The 24,942-nt window shown below is 45.8% G+C and overlaps 2 protein-coding genes and 1 non-coding gene across 3 annotated transcripts in view; 2 read left to right on the top strand and 1 right to left on the bottom strand.

Moving 5' to 3' along the window:
- The window catches only part of LIMD1 (LIM domain containing 1), a 66,193-nt gene extending 56,346 nt beyond the window's left edge, over positions 1-9,847 (top strand). Inside the window, exons 5-8 of the mRNA XM_014852434.3 lie at positions 3,309-3,439; positions 4,081-4,132; positions 4,637-4,705; positions 5,994-9,847. Coding sequence (XP_014707920.2) covers positions 3,309-3,439; positions 4,081-4,132; positions 4,637-4,705; positions 5,994-6,131 — 390 coding nt within the window. The 3' untranslated portion in view covers positions 6,132-9,847. The remainder of the gene's footprint in view (positions 1-3,308; positions 3,440-4,080; positions 4,133-4,636; positions 4,706-5,993) is intronic.
- Positions 9,848-15,947: 6,100 nt separating this feature from the next.
- Positions 15,948-16,020, bottom strand: TRNAR-ACG (transfer RNA arginine (anticodon ACG)). Its single transcript has one exon. It is a non-coding gene; the product is annotated as a tRNA-Arg (tRNA).
- A 285-nt stretch (positions 16,021-16,305) lies between these two features.
- The window catches only part of SACM1L (SAC1 like phosphatidylinositide phosphatase), a 60,960-nt gene continuing 52,323 nt past the window's right edge, over positions 16,306-24,942 (top strand). Inside the window, exon 1 of the mRNA XM_044754185.2 lies at positions 16,306-16,467. Coding sequence (XP_044610120.2) covers positions 16,436-16,467 — 32 coding nt within the window. The 5' untranslated portion in view covers positions 16,306-16,435. The remainder of the gene's footprint in view (positions 16,468-24,942) is intronic.

Below are 24,942 nucleotides of genomic sequence, written 5' to 3'. Positions count from 1 at the left end.
GAGTGGTTCTCAGTTTTTGGCTATTTATGAATAAAGCTGCTTTGAACACTCTTAGGCATGTCTTTGATGGACATAAACACTCCTTTCTGCTGGCTTTATGCTAATGTATATAAAACAACAGTGGATCAGAGCCGACCCTGTTCCTGAGAGAACCTGCGGTCGGCCGGCTCTGACATAGCACAGCTGAGCTTAGCCCAAGAGAGCTGTGTCCTCGCTAGTAGCTCATGCCTCAGTGGGAACATGGCCCTCCACCATTCCTCCCATGGGGTCCAGGCAGGTAGGAGCCACACACCCTCAGCCTGACCTTCCCCAAGTGCCTGCCAGACTTTAGCAGAATTTGTCCTTGAGGGGCCGGCCCTGTGGCTGAGTGGTTAAGTTTGCACACTTCACTTCGGCAGACCAGGATTTCGCTGGTTCGGATCCTGGGCACGGACATGGCATCACTCATCAAGCCATGCTGAGGCAGTGTCCCACGTAGCACAACCAGAAGGTCCTGCAACTAGAATATACAACTATGTACTGGGGGACTTTGGGGAGAAGAAGGGGAAAAAAAAAGAAGATTGGCAACAGATGTTAGCTTAGGTGCCAATCTTCAAAAAAAAAAAAGAATTTGTCCTTTATTTTAGAGTCCTTCTGAAAAACTCACTGCATATGAGATCAGCAGTGTCCAACTTTATGAACATGACTATACGCTCTTCTTATTTCTGGGTGTCCTAAGCCGCCTTTGGGCCTCAGGGTATTTCATTTATCTATGGTGCATGACAAACCACCCCAAAACTTAGTGGTTTAAGACCACAGTAGTTTATTATTTATCCTGATTCCATGGGTCAGGAATTCAGCTAGAGCTCAGCAGGGCGGTTCTTCTGCTCTGTGTGACATTGACTGGGGTGTCTTACTCAGCTGTGCTCAGCTAATGGCACAGTTGGACAGCCAAGATGACCTCTCACCCTCCAGGCCTCCCTCCCTGTGGCTGACAGTCTTAGTCAGTAGTCTAGATTGGGCTTCCTTATAGCAAGGGAGAGGAGGCGGAAGCTGCCAGTCTTATGTGCTTGACTCAGAAATCTCAGAACTTCATTTCTTCTTCATTTGATTGATTAAAGACAGCCACAAGTCCAGTCCTGCTTCAGCGGGAGGGGAAATACTCTCCACTTGTTGAAGCGGGGATCAGGCTGTGCGTACAGGAACGGAAGGAGTTGTATTTTGGAGACCATCTCTAGCACACGGGATAGCGTGAGATTGAACCTGGGTTCTTACAGGTCTTCCCTAGGACTTGAAAACTTTTAGCAAACGTCTGTCTAGTAGAGACCCCCAGTTTAAAACAGAACCCTTAACTGCTGCCAGGAATTGAAATAATGCAGAGGAAGATTCCTTCAGATATCGCCCTTTATTCTCCAACAGAACCTCAGTTGTCCAACCCTTTGTGTGAATTGTCTGTCTGTACCCTGCTCTGTTAATCAAGGAGGATACTCTGGGCTTGAAAGTTAGAACTGGGCATTTTCCCACATAAAGAAAAATTACAGGGGCCAGCCCTGTGGCGCAGCCGTTAAGTTCGCACATTCTGCTTCGGTGGCCCAGGGTTCACAGGTTTGGATCCCTGGCACGCACCTACACACCACTTGTCAAGCTATGCTGTGGTAGGCGTCCCACATATAAAGTAGAGGAAGATAGGCACAGATGTTAGCTCAGGGCTAATCTTCCAAAAAAAAATTACAGCTAGTCAAAATGCAGCAAAATGGCATCTGTCCTATCACACTTCTGGCACAGTGTGGGTTAAGTTAATGTAAGGATCTCCTTCTGCCAAGACAGCATTAGTACAGGTCAAAATACATCCTAAGGTCCAGATTGCCAAGTGGACTTTGGAAGCCCAACCGGTCATTCTTCCTATTTGGCAGCTTAATAGGGTCCTCAAAGGTTAGTGAAACCCCAGAGGGAATTGAGGAAGCTTGAAAGCTGGAATAGCACAAACTCCCCCCTTTATGCCTTGGCTGCCCCGCACAAGGGGTGGCATTGGCCTCGGAGGCAGCGCTAGGTTGCTGGAAGGAGCCGGAACACGGCATGTCTTTCTCACAGGTCTCACAATGGACTGACAAGGGTTTCCTCAGTTCCGAGTCCCCTTCCTTCTGCCTGTTTGAAGGCTTTCTGTCTGGCCACGACTCCAGAATCCTGATGCCCATTCTGTACATTCCTTGCAGATGGATATTTGGGTGCAGGCTTGCTGGTGTTGATTCCACAGCTCAGTTGTTTGTGTTGTTTCGTGGCGTAGGTAACTACAGAAATGAATCTCCTGTTGAGTCAGCACAGATCCTTTCAACTGCAAATTATAGAAAAATCCAGACTCGTTTTAACTCAAACCAGTGGTGCTCAAACTTTAACCTGCACCGGAACCACTTTGTGAAAACAGCAACTGCTGGGCCTCACCCCTGAGTTTCTGATTCACTGTATCTGAGGTGAAGCCCGAGAGTGTGCGTTTCTGATGAGCTCCCAGGTGATGCTGTTGCTGCAGGTCCAGGGACCACGCTTTGAGAACTACTGACTTAATAGGAAGAATGTGTTATCTGCCCTAAGAAGAGGTTTGGAGGCAGGCAGTTCCATGGTGAGTTAATCTGGTTCCTCACTGACATCACCAAGGGTGTTCCTGCCATCTCTTCTCGCTCCTCCCCTCCTCGTCTGGGCTCTGTCCTGGTTTCAGGATGGCCTTTTACAGTTCCAGGTATCATATCCAGATCGGATGATGCTGAGAGGAAGGTTTCTGGGGCTTTCTCTTCATTGTGTTTAACAACAACAACAACAAAGAGGCTTTGCTTACACCGGATTTGAGATAATCAGGGGCGAATCACGGTTTCTGGATTATCAGGCTGCAGAGTCAAAGCTGCTTAGAAGGGGCACCTGGGAGGCAGAAGTTAAGAGGTTTTTTTCCAAGTTCTGCCATTTCCATGTGGAATTTCCTTTAATCTTTCCATGTACTTGCTGCTTCCCAAATCTGGGATGGATGCTTTCGTGGCCCTGCTTTGAATTGTTCCTGCAAAGAACTGTAAAAGTCTTTTGATAGGGGGCCCTCTAAATTCCCTCCTGGAGGTTTATGAAGTACAGAAGAAGGATCCTGTTTGGCTTCCTCCTGTTTGTACATCTAACTAGATGATCCTTTCCCGCCCTGTCATCTTGACCTTGGTCCAAGTGAAATTGGGATGAGTGGGCCCCGTGTGGTTGGTTGCTCATATGGTCCCTCGGTCTGATGTGTTTTTCTCTTCTACCATCCCTTCCTTCCCATAATCCCCGCTGAGTCCTGGCCTCTTCCTTTGTGCCCCTAGATCCTACAGGCCCTGGGGAAGTCCTACCACCCTGGCTGTTTCCGCTGTGTCATCTGTAACGAGTGTTTGGACGGCGTGCCCTTCACCGTGGACTCAGAGAACAAGATCTACTGCGTCCGAGATTACCACAAGTAAGGAGGGATGGGAGCCGAGGGGAGCCACACGTGTAAGCCACGCTGCTCTCAGCAGAGTCGAAGATGGAAACCTGCTGAGGTGGCTGCAGGCTGCTCGTGCCTTAGTCCACAGTCCGGCAAAGCTTAACACTGAGGGGTATAGCAGGGGCCTTGGGAGGTTAGTTGATGCCCCTGCAGGCAGGAACTGGTTAAAGAATCACGTTTACTGAAAAAACAGAACAAAAACCCTATAATCAGATTCCTAGCTACACCTCAGGCTTTAGCCGCCAAGCCCTGTGGCTCCAGCTTTACCCAACTTCAAAAGGCGCCTATTCAGCGGTGCTGGTCTCCACCACCCTTGGTTTGCCTGGGCCACTCCTAGGCACCGTGAAGGAGTAAACAGACTGGTCAGCCTCTCCCCCAGGAGAGCGAGAGGCGGCCAAATGTGCTTGTTACCCTGGGGAACAGTCTCGAAGCAATACTGAAGCATGTCCCAGAGAGGGAGCCACGCTCGTCTTTACACGAGGGCTGGAGGGATTCACTCGAAGAGCCCCGGCTGGGAGGCAGGCTCCGTGCAGGCTTCCACACAAGTCTCGTTCGGGGCCTTGCCTCCAGAAAAGCCACAGCGGCCTTTGACGGCTCCTTTGCTTCTCCCGCAGGGTGTTGGCCCCCAAGTGTGCCGCCTGTGGCCTTCCCATCCTTCCTCCTGAGGTAAGAGGCTCTTTCAGACCTGCTTCTGGGGGCTTTACAAGATCTGTGTCCTACCCTTCCGCCTTTAAAAAAGACCCTTCTAAAATCTCAACTCTGAGAGAAACAGTGTCCTCACCAAGAAGCTCCTTTCTCACTAGCCGGCATCCCTAGGCCAGTGTCATTCTTGTGACCTTGACCCTATAATCAGGTCAAACTCTGATATTAACTCCGAGGTTAGAAGATAAGCAGAAAGCTTGCCTTTTATTAATTTTTAAAAAATAACCATCCATGCAGGTGTTCTTTTCAGTGTTGACTGACATTCCAGAAGGTAGGACTGCTGTCCCTCCCACTTCCTCTCATCAGCTGACTGTGTCCTTTTTCCTACCAGTGTTATAGCCACGGCTCATTTATGCTCCTCTCCTAAGGCCGCCTACTTGTTACCTCAGAATCCCCCCCAACCCCCACAGCATGTGGAGCCCTGTGGGCCCCTCAACTGGCCTTTTGTTCTGCTTTCCTTCGCTCCAGGGCTCAGATGAGACCATCCGTGTCGTGTCCATGGACAGAGACTACCATGTGGAGTGTTACCACTGCGAGGTAGGCCCCCTGCCCAGGCCCCCGAAGCCCGCTGTAGAAGTCCCAGAGAAAAGCATCTTGGATTCACTGGGGCATGAGATGGTCAACAAGATTCGGGCAAGGGGCTGCCCTCCAGAGCTGATGGAGGAAATGGGGTGAAGCCTGACTTAGGGAGGAGGTTAGAGAGGATGTTTGGGGTATAAAGGCTTTGCTATCTTCTCATTCATACTGCCAAGGCCTGAAACCGTCACAGCTGCTCTCCTTGAAACTGCAGAGCTGGGTGGGTCATGTGCAGGGGGAGCTTCAGGTCCCGTTTAGGGGCCAGATTGTCAGGCAGCTGTGTGATTTGGGGAAGAGACTCCTCCCTTCCAGCCTGTTGGCTGTTCTATCTGCCAAGACCCCCTTTCTCACCCGAGCCCTGGAAATCATGAAGAAAACCACCTTGGAGACAGGCATGTCTCTGGTTGATGCGAAGGTGGGTGGGGGCCCTTTTGCCCCTGCTGTGTCCTTGTGTCACACCCCAGGCTGAAGGAGCCACTGGTGCCCCATGACTGTCAGGCAGGCCTGGGGTAGCCCCTCACCAGCCCTTGGGCAGAGTGCAAACACTTAAGTGCCTGTGGAGTTTCAGCCAGCATTAAGTGGATTCACCCGTGGAAGGAGAGGAGCTTTCTTTTGTGATGCTGTGCATGGGGTGAACGGCAGGTGGTGGCGTGAGGCTGATCCCACTGCCAGCACTGAAGAAGCAGGTGGAAGTTATTGTCAGTGGTCCCCCAGGTGCTGGAGAAAATGGTGAAACGATTGCTTGACAGGCCTCTCCTCACAGTCCAGACGAGTGCTGTCCAATAGAAATCGTAGAGCCACAAATTCAAGGCCTGTGTAATTTTAAGTTTTCTTTTGTAGCCACATGAAAAAAGTAAGAAAAAAAAAGGTGAGATTCATTTTTGTGATATTTCACTCAACCCATATATCAAAAATGTTATTTCATTGTCATCTAAGAAGTTTTTCATGAGATATTTTACATCTTTTTTTGTCCTAAGTCTTGGAAATGTGGTGTATGTTTACACTGACATCACATCCCAGTTCTGATCCACCCCATTTCAAGTACTCGAGAGCAACATGTGGCTTGCGTGTCGGACAGCACAGTCCAGATCCTCCCCGGGCAGGAGCTGCGTGTTTCTGCACCAGCATTTTCCACCTGGATGGAATCACACAGCACCTTCTGCTAGTTGTGGGGACTGTGGCCTCTGTGTCAGTCTTGCAGTCCATTTATTTTGTTTTGCTACCACTGGACATTTTTGCCTTACCCCAGGACTGTGGTCTGGAGCTCAATGATGAAGACGGTCACCGCTGCTACCCACTGGAGGACCACCTGTTCTGTCACTCCTGCCACGTTAAGAGGCTGGAGAAAGGCCCCTCGTCCGCAGCCCTTCACCAGCACCGCTTCTAGCCGGAGCCTCTCACAGACATCACGGCGGGGATGAAAAGCCAGGGTTGCACGATGAGAAATCTGCCTGTTAATTCCAGTGGCCCCTGGGGTGGAATTGGGCTAGAGGGGAAGGAGGGTAGGCTGGCGAGTTCCTGCACATCCACGTGGGATCCCTGGCCTTTAACCTGGGAGGTGGACCCTGCCTGTCTGTGTGTATTTTCCAAGTGCCTTTCTCCGCTGCCACACCCTCACCAGATTACTCAGGAAGACACTCCAGCAAGTGTGTGGCATGTGACAGGAGATTGCATCAGCGTACCTGAATGAACCCTCCTGTCCACTCTGGTAACAGTTCGTGCTTCAGAGGGAAAGGTTTGCATTGAATGTATTTCACAATATCCTGTGAAGAGAGATTTCAGCTGCCAATACATTCAACCCTTTCCCTCCGCTTAGGAAAGTCCCTGCACCCAAACACCCCCTCCTGCCCCGGGTGCATGTACACACACGCATATGTACACACACTGCCCCCCCCCCACCCATGTTGAGCTTCGATTTTTCTGTAGAATGGCTGCAAATTTTAATTGCATTATTGCAAGAGGGAAGCCCTAACATGTGCTCTGTATCTTAGGGAGAATTTACTTGCTCAGCCAGAGCTAAGTTTTGAAATAAGCGAGACGGTTTCCTGCTCGTCTGCCGACAGCGTACCATGTGCCGTTGCAAATCTTCACTCCCTTCCAGGCAGCTGGGGGCCCAACGGAAATTTGCCCTGTCCTAGCAAATTGTGCTTCGGGACGAGAACTTGGTGCAGGCACCAGGCTCTTCTGGCCCCTTGTTTGTGCTTTTTATCTGGAGCTCTCCAGAGTCTGTGACTTTGGAGTCCCTCCTGCAAAGGCAAGACTCCAGATGCTATGGGGGGACATCTCTTGTGCCTGTTTTCGCTTATTTAACAGTGTGAAGTCCTGCTCGCAGACTGAGAGCCAGCGCTTGGTAAAGGAGGAGAGTTTTTGTGTGTGTGAGGTCTCTAGGCCAGCATGAGAGGGAGGGCCTCAGGGTAAGTTATGATATTCATTTCACAGGTTTCTCTCTTGCCCAGTTCTTGGCACAGGCATTATGTTTGAGGAAACCGGTATAAGGTACATGCTTTTGTTTGTTTTTTCTTTTTTTGTTTTCCTCCACTTTCAATCTTCCACACACACAAAATACCTCACAGATAAGAGCTTTACCACATGGCAGATTAAGGAGGTGCTCGGCCCTCACCCTGGACTCAGATACCTTCCTAGCTATGTTAGGAATCTCTGGCTTCACACAGGCTAGACTCCAGCAGGCCTGGCCACTGTATTCTTAACTGAAGGGCAACTGGGAATAGATCTGATTGAAACGAGGTGCTATAGCCTTATGCATTTCAGCACAGTGCCACCCTGGAGTGGCAAGGGCTAAGGGAGGGCCACACGCTGGCAAGATTTCAAGGCCTCTGAAGAGGCAGAATTTGCCCTGCATGTCACGTTCCTGAGGCCAGAGGTCAATACCCCTTGGTATTTCAATGAGAAGAAGCTGTAAAAGAAAAGAAAGAAAAAAAAAGATTGGCTGGCATTTGCTCTCTCAGCCTGTGGAGAGGGCCCCGTGGCCTTGTCACAGGAGGGTGGGGCTGTCTCACCACTGCCAGCCAGGCCAGGAGATGCATCTCGCGTCTGCTCTCCACCCCCTCACCCCACACCCAGAGCCAGGGGACTGGGTGTTGGTGCCACAGAGGGTGGTCAGTGGAGCCCAAAGGCACATGGGACGCACAGACTTTTCACTGCTCTTGGCACCACTTCTAGGCCTTATTTTCACTCATTTGGTAGCAGTTGCTTTAAGAAGCACAGAATTGGCACCATGGGTTGTCTTTTCCGTTACTATTAAATTCATTCTGTTGGAATTCTTTGGCCACATGTCACTTCAGCTAGGGCCCTGTGCTTTCATTGGTTCCTTTTCATGGGCTGGGCCTCCTGAAAACTCGTAAATGCATGGGGCCTGCAAAGTGAACCCTGGGGTCATACCTCTCTCTTCCCACCGACCTGCTCAGCTCAGCTTTGGCAAGGCTGGTGGGCAAATGAAGCCAGCCAGTGTGTCTTAACCTGCCTGTGCCAACTGAGGAACGTCTCTGGCCTTGCTGACACACCTTCGCTCCACTTCCAAGTCAAAACAGAGTGAAGAAATTGCCTTGGAGCCACTGTCAGAAGTGGCAGAGACTTGTTTGTAAGTTGGGTAACTAATTAGTTAAACAGTCTGTGATTAATTTTTTAAATGAAATTTTTAAAGTGGCCTTGATTGAAGTGATTCAGATAGCTCTGCAAATATGGCATTTTAAATCGTTGAAGAGCCGTAAGAGAATTTCCAGACGTTCTAGAAATCAGGGCAGCAACTTGTCTTATCAGCATCCCTGGAGAGGACACCGAGTAGGAATCTTGCCCCACTTGTTTCTCTCCTCCTCGGGCCCATGCACAAAAGCCATGAAGAGATGGCCACCTACCTGGTATTTTAAATGTTCTATAAGTTTCTAGCAAAATAGAACTGTAATGAGGTTGTATTTATAGGCACGTAGAAGGTAAACACAGGCACCTGGTAGACCAGGATGAATAAGTTTGTCTTAAAAGGTAAAGCAAATAGCCCTTCCTGAGTTCTCTAGACAGCTCTTGGACTTTAGATCAACGAGGAGAATTATGACCTGATTCTAGACCCCAAAGCCCGCCTCCAGCATTCTCCTTTGCCTCATTTTGCCCTTTAGTTTTTTCTTGTCTTTTTTTCCCCCCCTAGCTAGGGCCATTCAGAAACTGCCTGGGTGGTCTGAGAAAAGCCAGTAACCCAGTTTGGCCTGCTAGATCAGGATATTCTCTCTCTCTCTCATGTTCTTCCCCCCTCTGTCATTGAGTAGAGTGATTGCTTCATCTCTTAACACGGAGGAGCATTTAGTCCTGTCTGGGTCATTGCCTGTACATGGCAGCAGGTTCCGTTTCTCCGTGGTTAGTGCTCGAGCGAAAACTTGTTTCAGCTGAGTCCACTGAGATGATGTCATTGAGACCTGGGTGGCCAATGCGATAAGCAAGGTGTTCTGATCACCTTCAAGTGTTGCCATCACCTTGTTTTCATGGGCTCAGGTCACACTTACAAAAGGAGAGACAGAAATGTTAGGACTTGAGGGAATTATTTGGAATTCACAGTCTTTGCCCGGCTGTTTTTGTGTGCCGTTTCCCATGTGCCCCAAAGAGAGCTGTGATAGTTGCTGGTACACTTGCAAAGAATGTGTGCTCAGCTTGACCCCCAAACTGTTGTTGCTTGATGCGCTTGTTAAAACTCTGTCTGCCAGGAAACCAAATTCTTTGTACTCTCCTTTGTGCCAGGAATAGGTCCTAATTCCCCAGTTACTATTTGAAGTAACTTTTAAAAGTTATAGAAAAAATGAGTAAAATATATTAGCTATGTATTATTCTGAGCCAGAACTGGACAGATGTGGGAAATTTCCATATGGTGTATGAAAATTTCACTGTGCAGGGAAATTATATTCCTCTGTCTCTTCTTTTACTATAAAATTATTCAAAATATTGTTACTATGAAATTATTCCAAATTTTACTGTTACTATAAAATTCTTCAAAATATTGTTACTATAAAATTACTCAAAATTTTACTGTTACTATAAAATTCAAAATATCATGACAATAAAACTGCATCAATTTGTAGATCATTAAAGTGCTCTCCAACATAATGATGTTTCCTGGGTCGTCTTTTCTGTGTGTGGAGTCAGCAGCCAGTGCTTTTTGCTAATTGGATTTGGTCTTTTATAGCTGTGGATTCTTAAAGGAACACAAAAGTGTCAAAACTGTGAAGGACGGGCTGGCCCGGTGGCGCAGCGGTTAAGTGTGCACGTTCCGCTTCGGTGGCCCGTGGTTTGCTGGTTCAGATCCTGGGTGCGGACACGGCACCGCTTGGCACACCATGCTGTGGTAGGCATCCCACATATAAAGTAGAGGAAGATGGGCACAGATGTTAGCTCAGGGCCTGTCTTCCTCAGCAAAAAGAGGAGGATTGGCAACAGATGTTAGCTCAGGGCTAATCTTCCTCAAAAAAAACAAAAAACCCCCCACAAAACTGTGAAGTGGGGGCAGACCTGGGGCCGAGTGGTTAAGTTCGCATTCTCTGCTTTGGCGGCCCGGATTTCGCTGGTTCGAATCCTGGCGTAGACATGACACTGCTCGTCCGGCCATGCTGAGGCGGCATCCCACATGCCACAACTAGAAAGACCCACAACTAAAAAAAATATACACAGTTATGTACCAGGCAGGGTTTGGGAGAAAAAGGAAAAATAAAACCTTAAAAAAACCCCAAAACTGTGAAGGGTTTCAGAGTTTACCCTACTTGTAAGCTAAATAAGCTAGTATGCCATGGTTTCATGGATCCTGGTGATATCAAGCAGTGGGCTTGCTCTGCTCACTGTGGTCTGAGCCAATTAATCGCAACGAGTTGGGGATCAAGAAAGGAAGTTTTAATTAGATTAGATTAGCCAGCTAATTAGAAGACAGCTGACTAATGTCTAAAAACCCATCTTCAAGGATTACAGAATCTTGAGGCAGTTATATAGGGAAAAATGGGCAGTAAGGAGGGGGTTTAGAAATCTACGTGACAGGCTCCAGATCTCCCATTGTTCCTACAGGTGTTCGTTCTTCCTGGAGGCCTTCTTATCTCAGCAGGGGTACATGTACAGGATCAGGGCCGGAAAATTCTGAAAGCCTGCAGCAATTTATAATGATCACATGTTAGAAAGGTTGTAACTAGGAAAGGGTTATTTAGTGTAACAAGATGGCCTCACTTATGTTCACTTACACTGGCAGAAGTTATGAGACTCCTGAGTCAGAGACAAAGGACAGTTTATTACTCACAGCAACAGCAATAGCATTTCAGTTTATCAGCATTTGCAGTTGTTCCCTGAGCTCCGGTTCCTGCAGGGCCCCATGAAGAGGGCCAGGTGATACCTGCACACGCAGTGGCCTGCGTTGCAAGAGGAAACCCAACCCTAGTGAACCACAGTCTTTTATGATGGGTGATAAGCCTGCCGGACTTTTGCTCCAGAGAGAGACACTGTCTCTACCATCCAAGACTGTTCACAGACATCTTTGAAAAGATAGTCTGGAACTAAGGCAGTTGTGTAGGAATGTGAGAGACCCTTGGAGAATCATTTTCCAAGAATCGGCAGTTTCTTCAACCAAGTCCTTAACACTGAGACTCTTAAGGTCATGCTGCAGTGGCATGCAGTGTCTCCTTCCCTTTTGTGTATGTTGATTTTTTCTAATGAGGTTATGACCAAAGAATCTGAGAGGTGAGTGGCCCTCTAGATTTGAGGCAAGCATGGGCAGGAAGGCAGGATTTGCAGAGTGAAGGGGTTGAGTGTGTGGTTAGAATCCTTGGGGTGAGGGAGATGGTCGGCTACTTGCCTTTCACTGCTCCATGGGCTTGTTTTAGGCTTCAGTTTCGTTCCGGTGGTTGCCAGGTCCCATGTACCAAAGACATGGGAGAGCTGAGAGCGAGGATGCTGATTGTTGTGGTTGTCTTACTTGAAAATAAAACATCTTTTTAAGTGAGGAGAGAAGTTCTTCTGATTTTATAAACATAGGCTGCTGTTTTCTATGACCCTGGTGCTACAAGCGAGGAAAAAATACAGTCAGGTAAAAGGGTGGTCTGTGCCATGGTGTGCTAGTAAATCAGCTTTTGGGGGGAAAAAAATTAAGCCCTGATTGGGAGTGTTTGCTGGCTTCTATGACATAAACACTCCCAGGATGGCCAATTTCAGGCTATCAAAATGACACCCCTGAACTTGGAGCTGGCAAGAGATGGCACAGTCATGACAAATGCTAGCTGGCTCAGGTCTTTGGGCCATTTGGGCTGAAGCAGTGGGGAATCTGGTTTGGTTTGAAATTCCAGGATTGAAGCAGGAGCAACAGTAACAGCTGACATTTATTGGGTGCTCCTCAAGTACTAGATACTGTTCCAAGGACCATATTCCTTATAATCCCTCGTTTCACCAACACGGCAGCTGAGACACAGAAGGGTGAAATAACTTTCTAGACGATAAGTACCCAGTAAATAGAGCAGAGATTCCATCCTGGGCAGTCTCACACAGAGGGAGCTGTTTGACCCTCTGGCTGCTGGGGGCCATAACTTGTCCTTCAGTGTATTTGTTCATTACAGCTACTTAGCCTAACAGACTCATTGTGAGGGTGAGGAAGGGCTTCTCGCTGCTCTCTGTTTGGAGACTGTGTTAGTTTCCTACTACTTCCTTAACAAATAACCAAACTTAATGACTTAAAACAACACAAATTTATTATCCTACAGTTCCGGAGAGACAGGCCTTACAGGGATGTTAGCAGAGCTGCATTGCTTCTGGAGGTGCCAGGGGAGAAGCCATTCCTTGCTCTTTTCTCGCTTCTAGAGGCTGCCCACATTCCTCAGCTGCATCACTCTGACTTTGGTTGGCACACCTCCTCTCCAACCTTGCTTCGTTAAGGACTGTTGCAATTACACTGGGCACGCCCACATAATCTAGGATAATCCCTTTGTCTCATGACCCTTAAGCACATCTGCCAAGTCTCTCATACCTTGTAAGAGAAGACACACACAGGCCCTGGGGAGTAGGACAAGACATCTTGGGAGGTGGGCACTATTCAGCCTACCACAGAGGCCAACAAACTTTTTGGGTGGAAATGAAAGAATATCCTGGGGATATTAAGTGCATTTTCTTCAGGCATTGCTAAAAGTAGGGTTTGCATTTTTCCTGGGTTGAAAACAGAAGTGGTTCATACGTAAAAGTGATTTGGACTTTGGACTCTAAGTGTAAAAAAATATTTAGAGTACATCATACTCTGAGAGAAAAAGAAGCCAGAGAAATCTGGTCCAGGAGAAGATCCCAGGTATGTGACAGCCCAAGTGTGCAACACTTTCAGAAGTCCTGGTTATGTAGATACCCCCAGGTGTGTAAGGCAGCCTAACGCAACCCACCACTTGGTTACACACATATTCCTCCAACTGATCCAAGTCCGCAAGGACAGGCTGCTGTGGGCCCTGTGTTGCCCATGGGACCTGGCCCACAGCAGGCCTATGATGGAGAGAGAGAGGGAACACACCCAATTTGGAGACTTAGCAGGAATGCAGACCCCACAACAGGCAGAATGAATAAAAGTCCATGCATGGGAGCAGCATTCGGGAGCCACACTCTCCTGTGGAAGTATGGACGTAAAAGTGGGCTGCAGAGAGCATTTGGATGGGACTAACAAACTTCATCTGTAGCTGGGATTGTTTCCATGGGAAGCCTCTGCAGATTTTGTAAAATATTTCTATTTACATAGGTAACATAATTTTGCTATAGAAAAAACTTGGCTAACGAGGTCAATTTATATTACCTATCCTTGGCTGATTTCTTCTCCTGAATGTTGCTTTCCCTAGAATTTGATTTTGGCTTGTTTAGCATTTAAAAACCCCAAAAGAATGCCTGTTTCTGCCTGGATCAGTTTCTGTTTTTCAGTCTCACTGATGTTGACAGAGGCCTTGGCTTGTGTTACACAATTGGCAAAGAAAGGTCAGGCTTTGTGTCTCTTAGTTCTGCGGTGACAGAATTTCTACATGGTGACATGTTCAGAGAGCACAGTTGGGAGCTCTCTGCAGGGAGGTGGCTGTCCAGCTGGAAACATTCTTTCCTTAAAGCCTTACGAGATAGGCTGCAACTTAAATCTCTGTTTTATTAAAGGAGAGGAAAGGTCTGGTGAGTAGAATCATCATAGGACTAGAGATGAGGTCTTCTGATTGCTAACTAGCAGGGGAGAAGGGGTGAGGTGCGTATGTGATCGCCATTCATGCCCGGACAGGGAAGTGGGCCTGAGTCCACTCTGACATGCATTATCCACAGGCGGGACGGCTTTGGGATCAAGAGCCTAGACTCAGGTTCTAACTCAGGCTCTGCCTCCTAATTGCTCAATGATCTTAAGCAAACTTAGTTCCCTCACATGCAAAAATGGGGATAACAACCAAACTTCCCTTAAGGGATTGTTATAAGATTGATTCAATTAGTGCAAGTAAAGAGCTTAGAGCCCATGATTGCTCAATAAGAGCGACAGGCTTTAACCCTTAATTGATCTTTCCATTGGGACGACTAACAAAATTTATTTACAAATGAATTAAAGTAAATGGAAAAAACAATACAAACAAAAAACATTTTCAAAAGAGTACATAGGCAATAGAAGAAACCGTAAAGTAAATCTTGGTAAATTGGAATATATAAAAGTGAAAATTACCCTAGGTTCAAAAGTATTATAAGGAAAAGGTAAATGATAAACTGGAAAAAGATTGTAATGTGTTTGATAGCCAGAATTCATATCCTTAATATATTAAAAAGTCTAACAAATGTATAAGAAAAAATGGAGTACACACATCAAGAGAAAATATATACATCAAGTAATAAGTAAAAGGAAGTTCTGTTTTTCAATTATGAAAATTGCAAAGAAATCATAATGAAATTTATAATACTCAGTGTGGGTTAGCATGCAAGGAAACATGCTGTTGATGGAAGTGTGTATTGGTTTAATTTTTGGGGGGGGCAATTTGAAAATACGTACCAAAAGTCTTTAAAATGTCCATGAAATGGACGTTAAAAATGTCCATCTGATCATTCCACATCTAGAAATTTATAAGACATTCAGAAATAATTCCACAGAGGGTTATTTTTATAAAGTGTTAAACTGACAATAACCCAGATTCCCAACAAAAGGGTAGTGCTTAAAATACCTAGTTCTCCAATGGGATATCTGCAGACAATATTTAATGACCTTAAATCTCAGACAAAAAGCTACGGGGACAAAATGAGAACACAAAGGCATTTCTAGCACAACCCCAAATTTGGAAAAATATGGGTATAGGTATACCCATATTTTAAAAAGTGTGGAAGAAAAAAAAGTCTATAGGGAAAAAAATGATGGGATGTAATAATCTCGGGATGGGAATTCGCGTTATTTTTATTCCCAATAACTTTCTGTATTTTACAAATTTTCTAAAATTTCTTCAGGAGGAAAAAACATATTGGAGAGATAATTGATTGATCGATTGGTTGGTTAACGGACAGTGTTCGACGTCTCAGCCATTCCTTAGGTTCGAGTCCCGTCTGCGGTAGACATTTCGGGCCGCCTCAGTTCTTCGAGCCAGGCACCTAGAAAATGGGTAATATACTAGATTATCTAGGGCCTTCTTACTGTAAAAACACCGCTGTTTTAAGGTTTCCCGACGGAATTGGGCGGCCAGGTTACCTCTGGACCCGGAGCTCCGAGGACGGGGCTGTAGACTCCGGGCACTTTGCGGACCCCGTCTAACGCGCGCAGGCGCGCTGCAGGGTTTCCTTCTCCGCAGAGGGGTAGAGCGGGAGCCCACCCCATCCTGGGAAACTGGGACTGCGCCGCTTTCCATTTCACCACATGGGCTTCCGCTCTACGGGAAAAAAGGCCAGAACTGCTGCCTAAAATGCGCTTTTGTGTCATCTGCTAGCTAACCTCGGGCCACAGCACACCCCGACTCCAAAGAGCCACCTTTCCAGGTGTTTTCCTATATGTACCCCATTTACAGAGACTCCTCATGTACTGTACATCGTTAATAAGGCGCTTTGCAATTTACAAACCACCTCACACAACTTCGGGTTCCAAACACAGCTTAAAAGTTGACATTTCGGGCTAAGTAGGGTTAAAATTAAAGATATTCAACTTCGACACTTTAGCCATAGTCCTTTCCAAGGAGATCCTGTAGTCTCAAAAAGAGATGTGGCAAAAAGCACACCTCGAGCCAGCCAGGAGTCGAACCTAGAATCTTCTGATCCGTAGTCAGACGCGTTATCCATTGCGCCACTGGCCCCGTGCTGGCACAGCTTGCACTGTAATGTAGATCACCTCTTACACAGCTTCAACACGCTCGTCGACACAACCACGACACCTCTGCCCCTGCGCGAGCCGCCGCGGCGCGGGCCCACGGCGGCCCGTGCTCCGCCTTTCCCCAGCAAACGCGCTCCGCCAATCCGCCGCGGCGACGTCTCGCGCTCTCCCCTGCGCTCCAATGCACCGCCTGGGGCAGCACGTCTTGCATTCGCTAGTGCGCGCGCACTAAGTTTGTCCACCGCCGCCTCCCGTTCGCTAGCAGGCCGGGCGGGGCGGGCAGAGGGGCGGGACGAGGCCAAGCGCTGCAGCCGCCGTGCCCTGGTGACTGGGGGCGCCGTGGCCCAGGTGGCGGCGCGGGGCGGGCGGAAAGAGGAGGAAGGAGGTGCTGGTGCAGGATGGCGGCGACGACCTACGAGCAGCTGAAGCTGTGAGTCCCGCGGGCCGGAGGTCGTTGACCGAGACGGCCCGAGGGGCGGCGGGCGGGGCGGCAGGTGCGGGCCGCCGGCCTGCGGGAGGACTCCCGAGTCCGGTCGGCGGGCCGGGTGCGAGCCCCGCGCCCTCCCCGCCTTCCTCGCCCGGCGCGGCCCTTCCGGGAGCGTGTGGGCTGCGGCCGCCCCGAGGCCCCGCCCGCGTCGCCGCGGGCCGGGGAGCGACGGTCCCGCCAGCCATTCTCCGCCCCGCCCGGCCTCGGCGCCCCCGGCGGGACGGCGAAGCTGCCGACCGGCTCCCTGCACGCCGGGGTCGGCGTTTGGGTGCAGCCCTTCAAGGCGCGCTCCTCCCCACTTTTTTTTGGAGAGGTGGCGGCTAAATTTATCCTTACAGTTTAGCAGAGCTGGAAGGGAAGTTTTTTCTTATTTTAATGGGCCCAGAGCGGCTGCACCTTTGAGTCCACGCACAAATTGACACACCTTTCTCTCGCTGGGCATCGAAGCCTGCCTGACCAGTCTTTAGGATGCAGGGGAAATAGAAAGTACAGTCAGTACTCGTAAGATCCTGGAAGATTTACTTGGCTTTAAATTTTACACAGCGCAAGCGTAAAGTAGGTTCTTCAGTCCGCATTGACAGCCAGAGGCTAATCGCGGTAGTTTTGGCACCGCAGATTGACTTTTCGGTAAAACCAAGTTCTTGAGGCTTTGAGAAATAAAAAGGCTTTGGTCGTTAGAGTTGTAAGTTAGGTATTTGTAGGGGTTTCGGCTTGTCCTGGATAAATAAAAAACATGTATTTCCCTTAGCATGACCCTCAGCCCTTACACTTTTCTTACCTGTGAATAACTTTCTTCTCCTCACTTTGGTTTTAATGCTTTACCTCGGGACTGTTTGAAAATCCAGTGGCCGTAGACCAAGAATGTCTTTGGCAGCGGAAGCAAATATAATTCTTGAGAAACTTATTCCTCCCTGAATAAGTTAAAATGTCTTCGTACTTAGGCATTGGTATCACATTTCCTTTGTAGGGATATGAGGATCTCACAGTGTGGTTTGGGCACTTCCTGTGCTCCCCAGAAGCGCAAGCTCACTTAACTTTCTGGAAGGTTCAGTTTAAAGTTAGGGGTGCAGAATTGGAAGTGAGGTGATCTGCTCAACATCAGATATTTTGCAGGAAAGATGATGATTACTTTTTACCTTTGCCACTTCTGTGTACCGTAATTCTCTTTGAAAAACCCCAGCTGCATGCTTCCCTCCACATTTTCCTCGCCAAGTTTCCTTATTCTCTCCCAGTTTCCCTTTGCAAGGTGATCACTTTGTTGGTGAATGAGTCCCGCAAAGTGTTTTTGACTAAGATAATGGCTGGGCAAGTGTTTCCTGTGCTCTGCTTGCTAATTAGGTTATTGTGGTCTATCTGATAGTCACTAAAGAGTTTAATATGATCCTACCCCAGGTCTCAGGTGTGTTTAAGCAGTATGCAGCCCTGGCTTGATGCAGCTCAGCATTAGGTTACGGAATGCAATTGAATTTTCCTGTGGCAAAGATTGAATGGGATGGAGAATTTGAGAGTTACGATTGTTTATGAGCTGCCAAAGAGGCACTAAATTCACCAGTCCAGACCGAAAATAAAAAAAAGAGCTCTATATCTGTAAAAGAGAAAGGAAATTTGGCCCTTAAGTGGTGAGGCTGATGCTTTTGTATTGATTTTTGTGAGAAGTGGAAACTCTACATTTGTTTAGATGAAAAAGGAAATGTGGGGTTATATGAAAGTCCTTCTCTAATTTGTCAGTCCTTCGCTTTTTTCTCCTGGAAAAAAGTGTTGAGCACTTCTGTAAATGTGAAGACACAACTTTTGTGCAACTTTGTTTTTCTTTAGTAAGGAGTTTGTGAGTTGGAGCCTCTGCTCTTCTTCCTTCTTTCCGGCCCTTCCTGCTCTGACGGGTTTTTAGATAGGGCCTCTCACCTAAGGAGTATTCTTTTCTTAGATGCATTTGGAGGTGGAAGTGGTTTCTGATCCATCTAAGAATTAGTAGGACATAATAGCCATTTTTTAAAATGTGCCTGGATGTGTGTTTTAACAAAGATCCATACAAGAGATGTAGTATTACTACTGGGTTTATTCAAATATCAAACTGCTTGGAATTTTAAATAATAATTTTTCTATATTATCACATGCGTTTTCTCCAGTTCATCTCTGTCCTGCTATCAAGTTCACCTTCCTAATGCCCTGGTTTCATCCTCTGCTCCTCTGTTTACAATTTCATCTTACTGACCGATAGAATTAAGCTCACATTTCTTAGCCATCTGTATTCTAGCTGCTTCACAATCTATCCCTAACTTTATTTCACTTAACTGCCCAATGCTTTTTCCCCCTACTCTACCAGAGTTGGCCATCCTCTTTTAACTTCAAGCTTGGACTTCTTTTGATCCTTCTACCCAGAATGCCTTCCTCCTCTCTCCCCCTCTTTACACGCTGATCACATCCATGGTAGAACTGAGAGCCCTCAGGCTTTTTTAGTCAGAACAGACTTAGATTCAAATCCTGACCTTGCTACTTGCTTTGTGTCCTGGCCATGTTACTTAGTATCTCTGAATCAGTTTTTCATCTGTAAATGAGAATTTACTACTTCACAAGATTGTTTTAAGGATTGAAAGAGAGTGTCAGTGAGATATCTAGCATACTTAACAGATACTCACCTTCTCTGAGAAGCTTTTTTTTTCCACATCTTTCCCTTTACTGAGCTCCCATAACAGTCTACTGTCACAGGGACTAGGCACCAGACATCCACGTTTGCTCATTTTGTCTTTGGATTGATAAACGGTGTATTTACTGTCTCGTGGACAAGAGGACTGAAAGAATCATCGATCCATAGCACTGTTTGAACCACTCACTCTGCCGCCTAGAAATGGTGAAATCATTATATAGACTTTGTTTCTCCAACTAGGTTGCAAATATGTAGAACACATTAGACATACCTTAACACGTTGATTTCTCCTCTAGTCCTCAGTTCCTAGCATAAAGGCTTGTGCAGAGCAGATCCTCAGTGAATCACCTGAGTAAATGGAAGGAACTTGCCAGTGTAGAACACCTGCCAGTACTTCAAAAAGAACACAATCTGGGGTAATTTGGAATGTATTCTTTTGAAGTGGCAGCAGCTTAAGTCATTTCGTGTACAGTGTTGTCTTTCCAATGCCCCTGTGAGGTCATAGGTTGATGTATATCCTCCATCATTGTTACATACAGGGAAGTAATTGCCCTTGGCCCCACCAGCAGGTCACACAGCCAAGCCATGGCAGAACCGGCCTTGGAACACGGCAGACCCAGTGTCCACTGATCTTTCCATTACACTGCATTATTCAAATTACCTTTTTTTCTCTTATCAGATTGCTCTTGCCTTAGTCCTTGGACATGTCTGGTGCAGAAATGAGTCACTTGTAACTGAAAATAGTTGGCGTGTTCATATGCATTTTGAATACAGAAAACAATATTGATTTGTTCAGAATTTAAAATTCATACTTTTTAAACATTCAGGAAGTTCTAAATATACTGTTTTACGACTCCTTTTTTCTTTTTAAACCAGTCAAGTAGGCATGGATAATGTCAGACAATGATAAATTTGAAATGACAAAACAATTACAACAGAAATCCGTTATTGGAAACATTTAAAGCCTGTTCTTTTCTTTTAAAAGGTTAGCTGAAAGAGGTGTATGGCAGGAAATCCTTTAGAAAGTGAATCAGGCTGCAGCTTGCCTCTGAAGAAACCTTTTTTCCTCTGTTAGGAAGTCTCCTTTCTTCTTACAAGATTGTCATAGCAGTGAGGTCAGTGGGGGCAGATGCGGTGCAGCCCTGAGGACAGGTGTAAACTAAGCTGCACTGTGATCAAGACGTTAATCTATCCAGTAGAGTGAATGTTCACATTATTCACGCATCTCTGCAAGGAATGATGGAGGGAAGCTAAGAGTATCCTCATAAATTTAGGCACAGATGATATGGAGTTTGTATCCAAGGCATTAGTTGGTTTGGGGCTTCTGGGTCTTGGTTAGCGCCAGGCTGCATTAGATCACTTGCGGTGCTTGTTTTAAATGCATGTTCTGAAGCCCCATGTTAGGCCTGCTGAGTGAAAATCTCTCAAGGTGGGGCCTGGGTATCTGCAAGTTTAGCTGTCCGGGTAGTTCTTAAGTACTCTGCAGGGTGCGTTAGGGCTGGGCCAAGCTGAGTGAGGCCAGAGAATACTGGTAGAAAACATTCTTTGGAGGGCCTGGGGCTCTGGAAGATTTTGCTGTGGATTAGAGTTTCAAATTAGGTGGGTGTTCAGGCTTGGTCCTATGATGGAGTCTTACTTTTATTTTTCTTTATTTTTTTTAGATTTCTTTTTCGTTTTTGTTTGTTTTTTTATTTGAGGAAGATTAGCCATGAGCTAACATCTGCTGTCAACCCTCCTCTTTTTTCTGAGGAAGACTGGCCCTGAGCTAACATCCGTGCCCATCTTCCTCTACTTTATATGTGAGATGCCTGCCACAGCATGGCTCATGAGTGGTGCATAGGTCTGTGCCTGGGATCTGAACTGGTGAACCCTGGGCTGCTTAAGTGGAGTGCATGAACTTAACCGCTGTGCCGCCAGGCCAGCCCCAAAGAAGTCTTATTTTTAGAGAGAGTTTTAGGATGTACAGAGAATAGGAAGTGGGTGGGACCTTGGGGTTTTGAGGAAGAAGATGGAATCAAAATGAATTGACTTCCTAGAAATATTGGCTGGGTTTGGCATCAAGTTGGACTCCTGTGTTGTCTGAGATGAACCTGGGCTGTGGGAGACGTGCCCAGGCAGTGGCTCAGTGATGGGGAGACCGCTGGGACCCAAAAGGAGGATGGATGAGGGGTGATGGGAGGAGCAGCATCTGGGATGGGCATAGTGAGTTCCGAGGACTTTTCTTTACTTACTTTTTCCTTTTCTCGTCAAATCTAGTAAACTCTTGTGCCTATATGTTTTCAACGAGAGATATGATAAATTTGATCATTTAGCCTTTAATTATGTAAGATTTTTGAGGAAAAAACTTGGTACAGTTTTGTGACATGACTATGCAAATAGTAATTTTATTTTAAATTGTGGTAGAATACATATAACATCAAATTTATCATCTTAGCCATTTTTAAGTGTACAGTTCATTGACGTTAAGTACATTCACATTGCTGTGCAACCATTACCACCATCCATATCTAGAAGTGTTTTCATTTTGCAAAACTAAAACTCTGTACCCATTAAAACAATCTGCCATTCCCTCTCTACCCAGCCTCTGGCAACCCTCATTCTACTTTCTGTCTCTGAAAGGTAACACCTGGCAAAGGTCCCATAGCCCTTGGGCTAGAACTCTACCTTGATCCACAATTACTCTTATTTTTGTTTCTGTTGTTTAAACACATTTTTTAAAACTTAATGTTTATTTTAGTCTAATACCTGTATATGGTTTGAAGGTAAACAAAGCTTATACTAAAAGAGCACCCTTCTGTACTCCCAGTTGCCACTGTCCCAGAGACATCTACTTTCAACTTTTTGAGCATTTCCTTCTGGTATTTTACTCCGCATTTCTAAACAGCATGGTTACGTGTACTGCTGTTTCTTGATTTGTTTTCGGTTTTAGTGATGACTTCTTACTTCAGAAGATGACAATTTAACTTATTACCTGTCTCTCTTTTCCTTGCCTCTCCCCTCAATGTAGTTATGGTAAGATATTCAGTGTTCACATTGTTATGATCTTGTAGATATGGTTCAGATGAAGTCAGTAGTATATTATTATTACATTTCTCTATAAAAACGTTTGTTTTTCCTTGGAATTAAGAAGTGCCTTTTTTCTTCTTATTTACTTGACTTTTTTTAATGTACCTGTCACTGATTCATCTTCAGTCTCTGTGACAGCAGTAAAACTCCTCTCAGATGTGTCAGGTAGCTGTGGACTCATTGTTTTCTCTGAGCTCTCCCTCTGGAGCTCTCTGCCCCCCGCTTTGGTCTGGACTTGCCGTTCTTTAGGCCTGTTGTGTAGCTGTTGTCCTGGAACCACTGTCATGAGAATTTCTTTCACCTCTCTCTAGTTTTGGACTCCAAGTCTAACTCTGTTGATTTACTACATTTTAATGAAACGCTCTTTCCTTTTAAGAAAGAGGGAAAGAGAGGTATCTTTTGAGACATTGCGCATCTGAAAATGTTTTCATTCTATCCTCACACTTGTTTGATAGTGTGGCGGAGTATAGAATTCTCACTTAGAAATTATCATCCTTTGGAATTTTAAACTCCTTGCTGTTGAACAGTCCAGTAGTGTGTCTGTTGAATATTTCAATGCTTCTTTCTCTTGATTTTTTTCCCCTGGAAATTGTAGGATTGTCTCTATATGGTGTTTTGAAGTTTTGTACTTAATGTGCCTGGTGTTTGTCTTTTCCATTTATTTGATGGGCTTTTTCCATCCGGAAATTTGTCCTTTGGCTTGAGTTTTTTTGATGTTTTGTGCTTTTTGCACTATTTCTTTGATAATTTCTTTCCTTTTTTGCGTGGTCTTCTGGAATTCCTGCTAAATAGATGTTAAACATCCTTAATAGAGCCCCTTTCTCTCTCCTCCTTCCCCACTTCTCTTTCTTTCTCTCCTCCTTCATCCCCACCTTCCCCCTTCCCCCTCCTCCTCCTCTTTCCCTTCTTCCCCCACCCTTCTTCCTTCCTATGCCTTCCTGTTTTACAGCTCTTATCTTTTTATTCTGTTCTCAAGGAGACTTCACTTTCATCTTTTCAATCCTTTTGTTGAATATTCAAATTATTATTTCTGCTGTCAGTCCGAGAACATGTTCTTGCTTTCTGAATGTTCTTTTTTTGTAGCACTCTGTTCTTGTTTCATGAATACAATATCTTCTCTCTGAGGTTATCAATTATAAATGTATTTTGAAATTTTGTTCTGTTCTCAGCATAGTTTGTTTACCCAAAGTTATTTTTCTGTTTGTTTTGAGCTTTATCTTCTGTGATGGAACCTTTTTTCAAATATCTGGTACTCCTTGGTTGTCATTTCATGTTTAATAATGAGTCACTAAAAAATTGACTGGAAGGTCTGTTCGTGGGTCAGGACTTGTCATTGGTGGCCTTCATTCTAGGTGATTGTGCGGAAACTCAGCTCTTTCATTGGGGTGAGTGAGGGCTAAAGGTCAGCAGTTGCAGATCTTTTCTTTTGGGCCAATAGGTTTCTTCAGAAACAGTTTTCAAAGCTCCTGTGGGGGTGCGGGAGGGGGATGATGTAAACTTGGCCACCAGCATTCTGGGAACCTGACAGGAAGAGGGTTGCATGATTTTCCTAATCTTTCCCAATGACATTCTTCATGAACAAAGAATCCTAAAATTCATTTGAGGCAACCAAAGACCCCGAAGTACTAAAGCAGTCCTGAGGAAAAAAGAAAAAAGCTGGAGGCATCACAATCCCTGACTTCAAAATGTACTACAAAGCCATAGTGATCAAAAACAGCATGGTACTGATACAGAAACAGACACACAGATCAATGGAACAGAACTGAAAGCCCAGAAATAAAACTGCACGTATATGGACAGTTAATCTTCGACAAAGGTGCAAAGAACATACAATGGAGAAAAGACAGTCTCTTCAATAAATGGTGTTGGGAAAACTGGACAGCCACATGCAAAAGAATGAAAGTAGACCATTATCTCATGCCATACACAAAATAAACTCAAAATGGATCAAGGACTTGAAGATAAGTCCTGAAACCATAAAACCCCTGGAAGACTCTTTGACATTGAACATAAAGGATCTTTTTGAAAACCATGTCTTCTCAGACAAGGGAAACAAAAGAAAAAATAAACAAGTGAGACTTCCTCAGACTAAAGAGCTTCTGCAAGGCAAGAAACTAGGATCAAAACAAAAAGACAACCAACCAAGATTAAACCGATTCAGTCCCTTTCCTCTTCCCCCACTAAGTTGTTTTTCTCACATCTTATTCCATCTTGTGTTATGAGTTTGTGGTTGAAATGACCTGATTATGTTTGTTTTTGGTATTTTCCCTTCCCTTTGTCTTTAATGCTATACTTGAGTATTTGCTCTCCTGCTGTGATTCTGTCTACCTATTTATCTCCTTACTCCATGCTTGTAACCCCTGTCTCCCCTTTTTTTTTTCAGGTATTAAGGGCCTTCTTGAGGATTTTTTGTGTGTGGGGCAGTCTCATGGCTATAAACTCCCTTAGCTTATGTTTGTCTGGGAAAGTTTTCATTTATCCATCATATCTGAAGGATATTTTCACTGGATAGAGTATTCTTGGCTGAAAGTTTTTGTCTTTCAAAGATTTGAATATGTCATTCCAGTCTCTCCTAGATTGTAAGGCTTCTGCAGAGAAATCCACTGAAAGCCTTTGTAGGTTATTGTCTTCTGCCTTGCTGCCCTTAGTATTCTTTCTTTGCATTCGCTTTTGCCAGTTTCACTACTATATGCCTTGCAGTCGGTCTT

This window comes from Equus asinus, chromosome 21 (assembly GCF_041296235.1).
Source record: "Equus asinus isolate D_3611 breed Donkey chromosome 21, EquAss-T2T_v2, whole genome shotgun sequence".
Lineage (NCBI taxonomy): Eukaryota > Metazoa > Chordata > Mammalia > Perissodactyla > Equidae > Equus > Equus asinus.
This window is presented reverse-complemented; position numbering and strand designations above follow the sequence as displayed.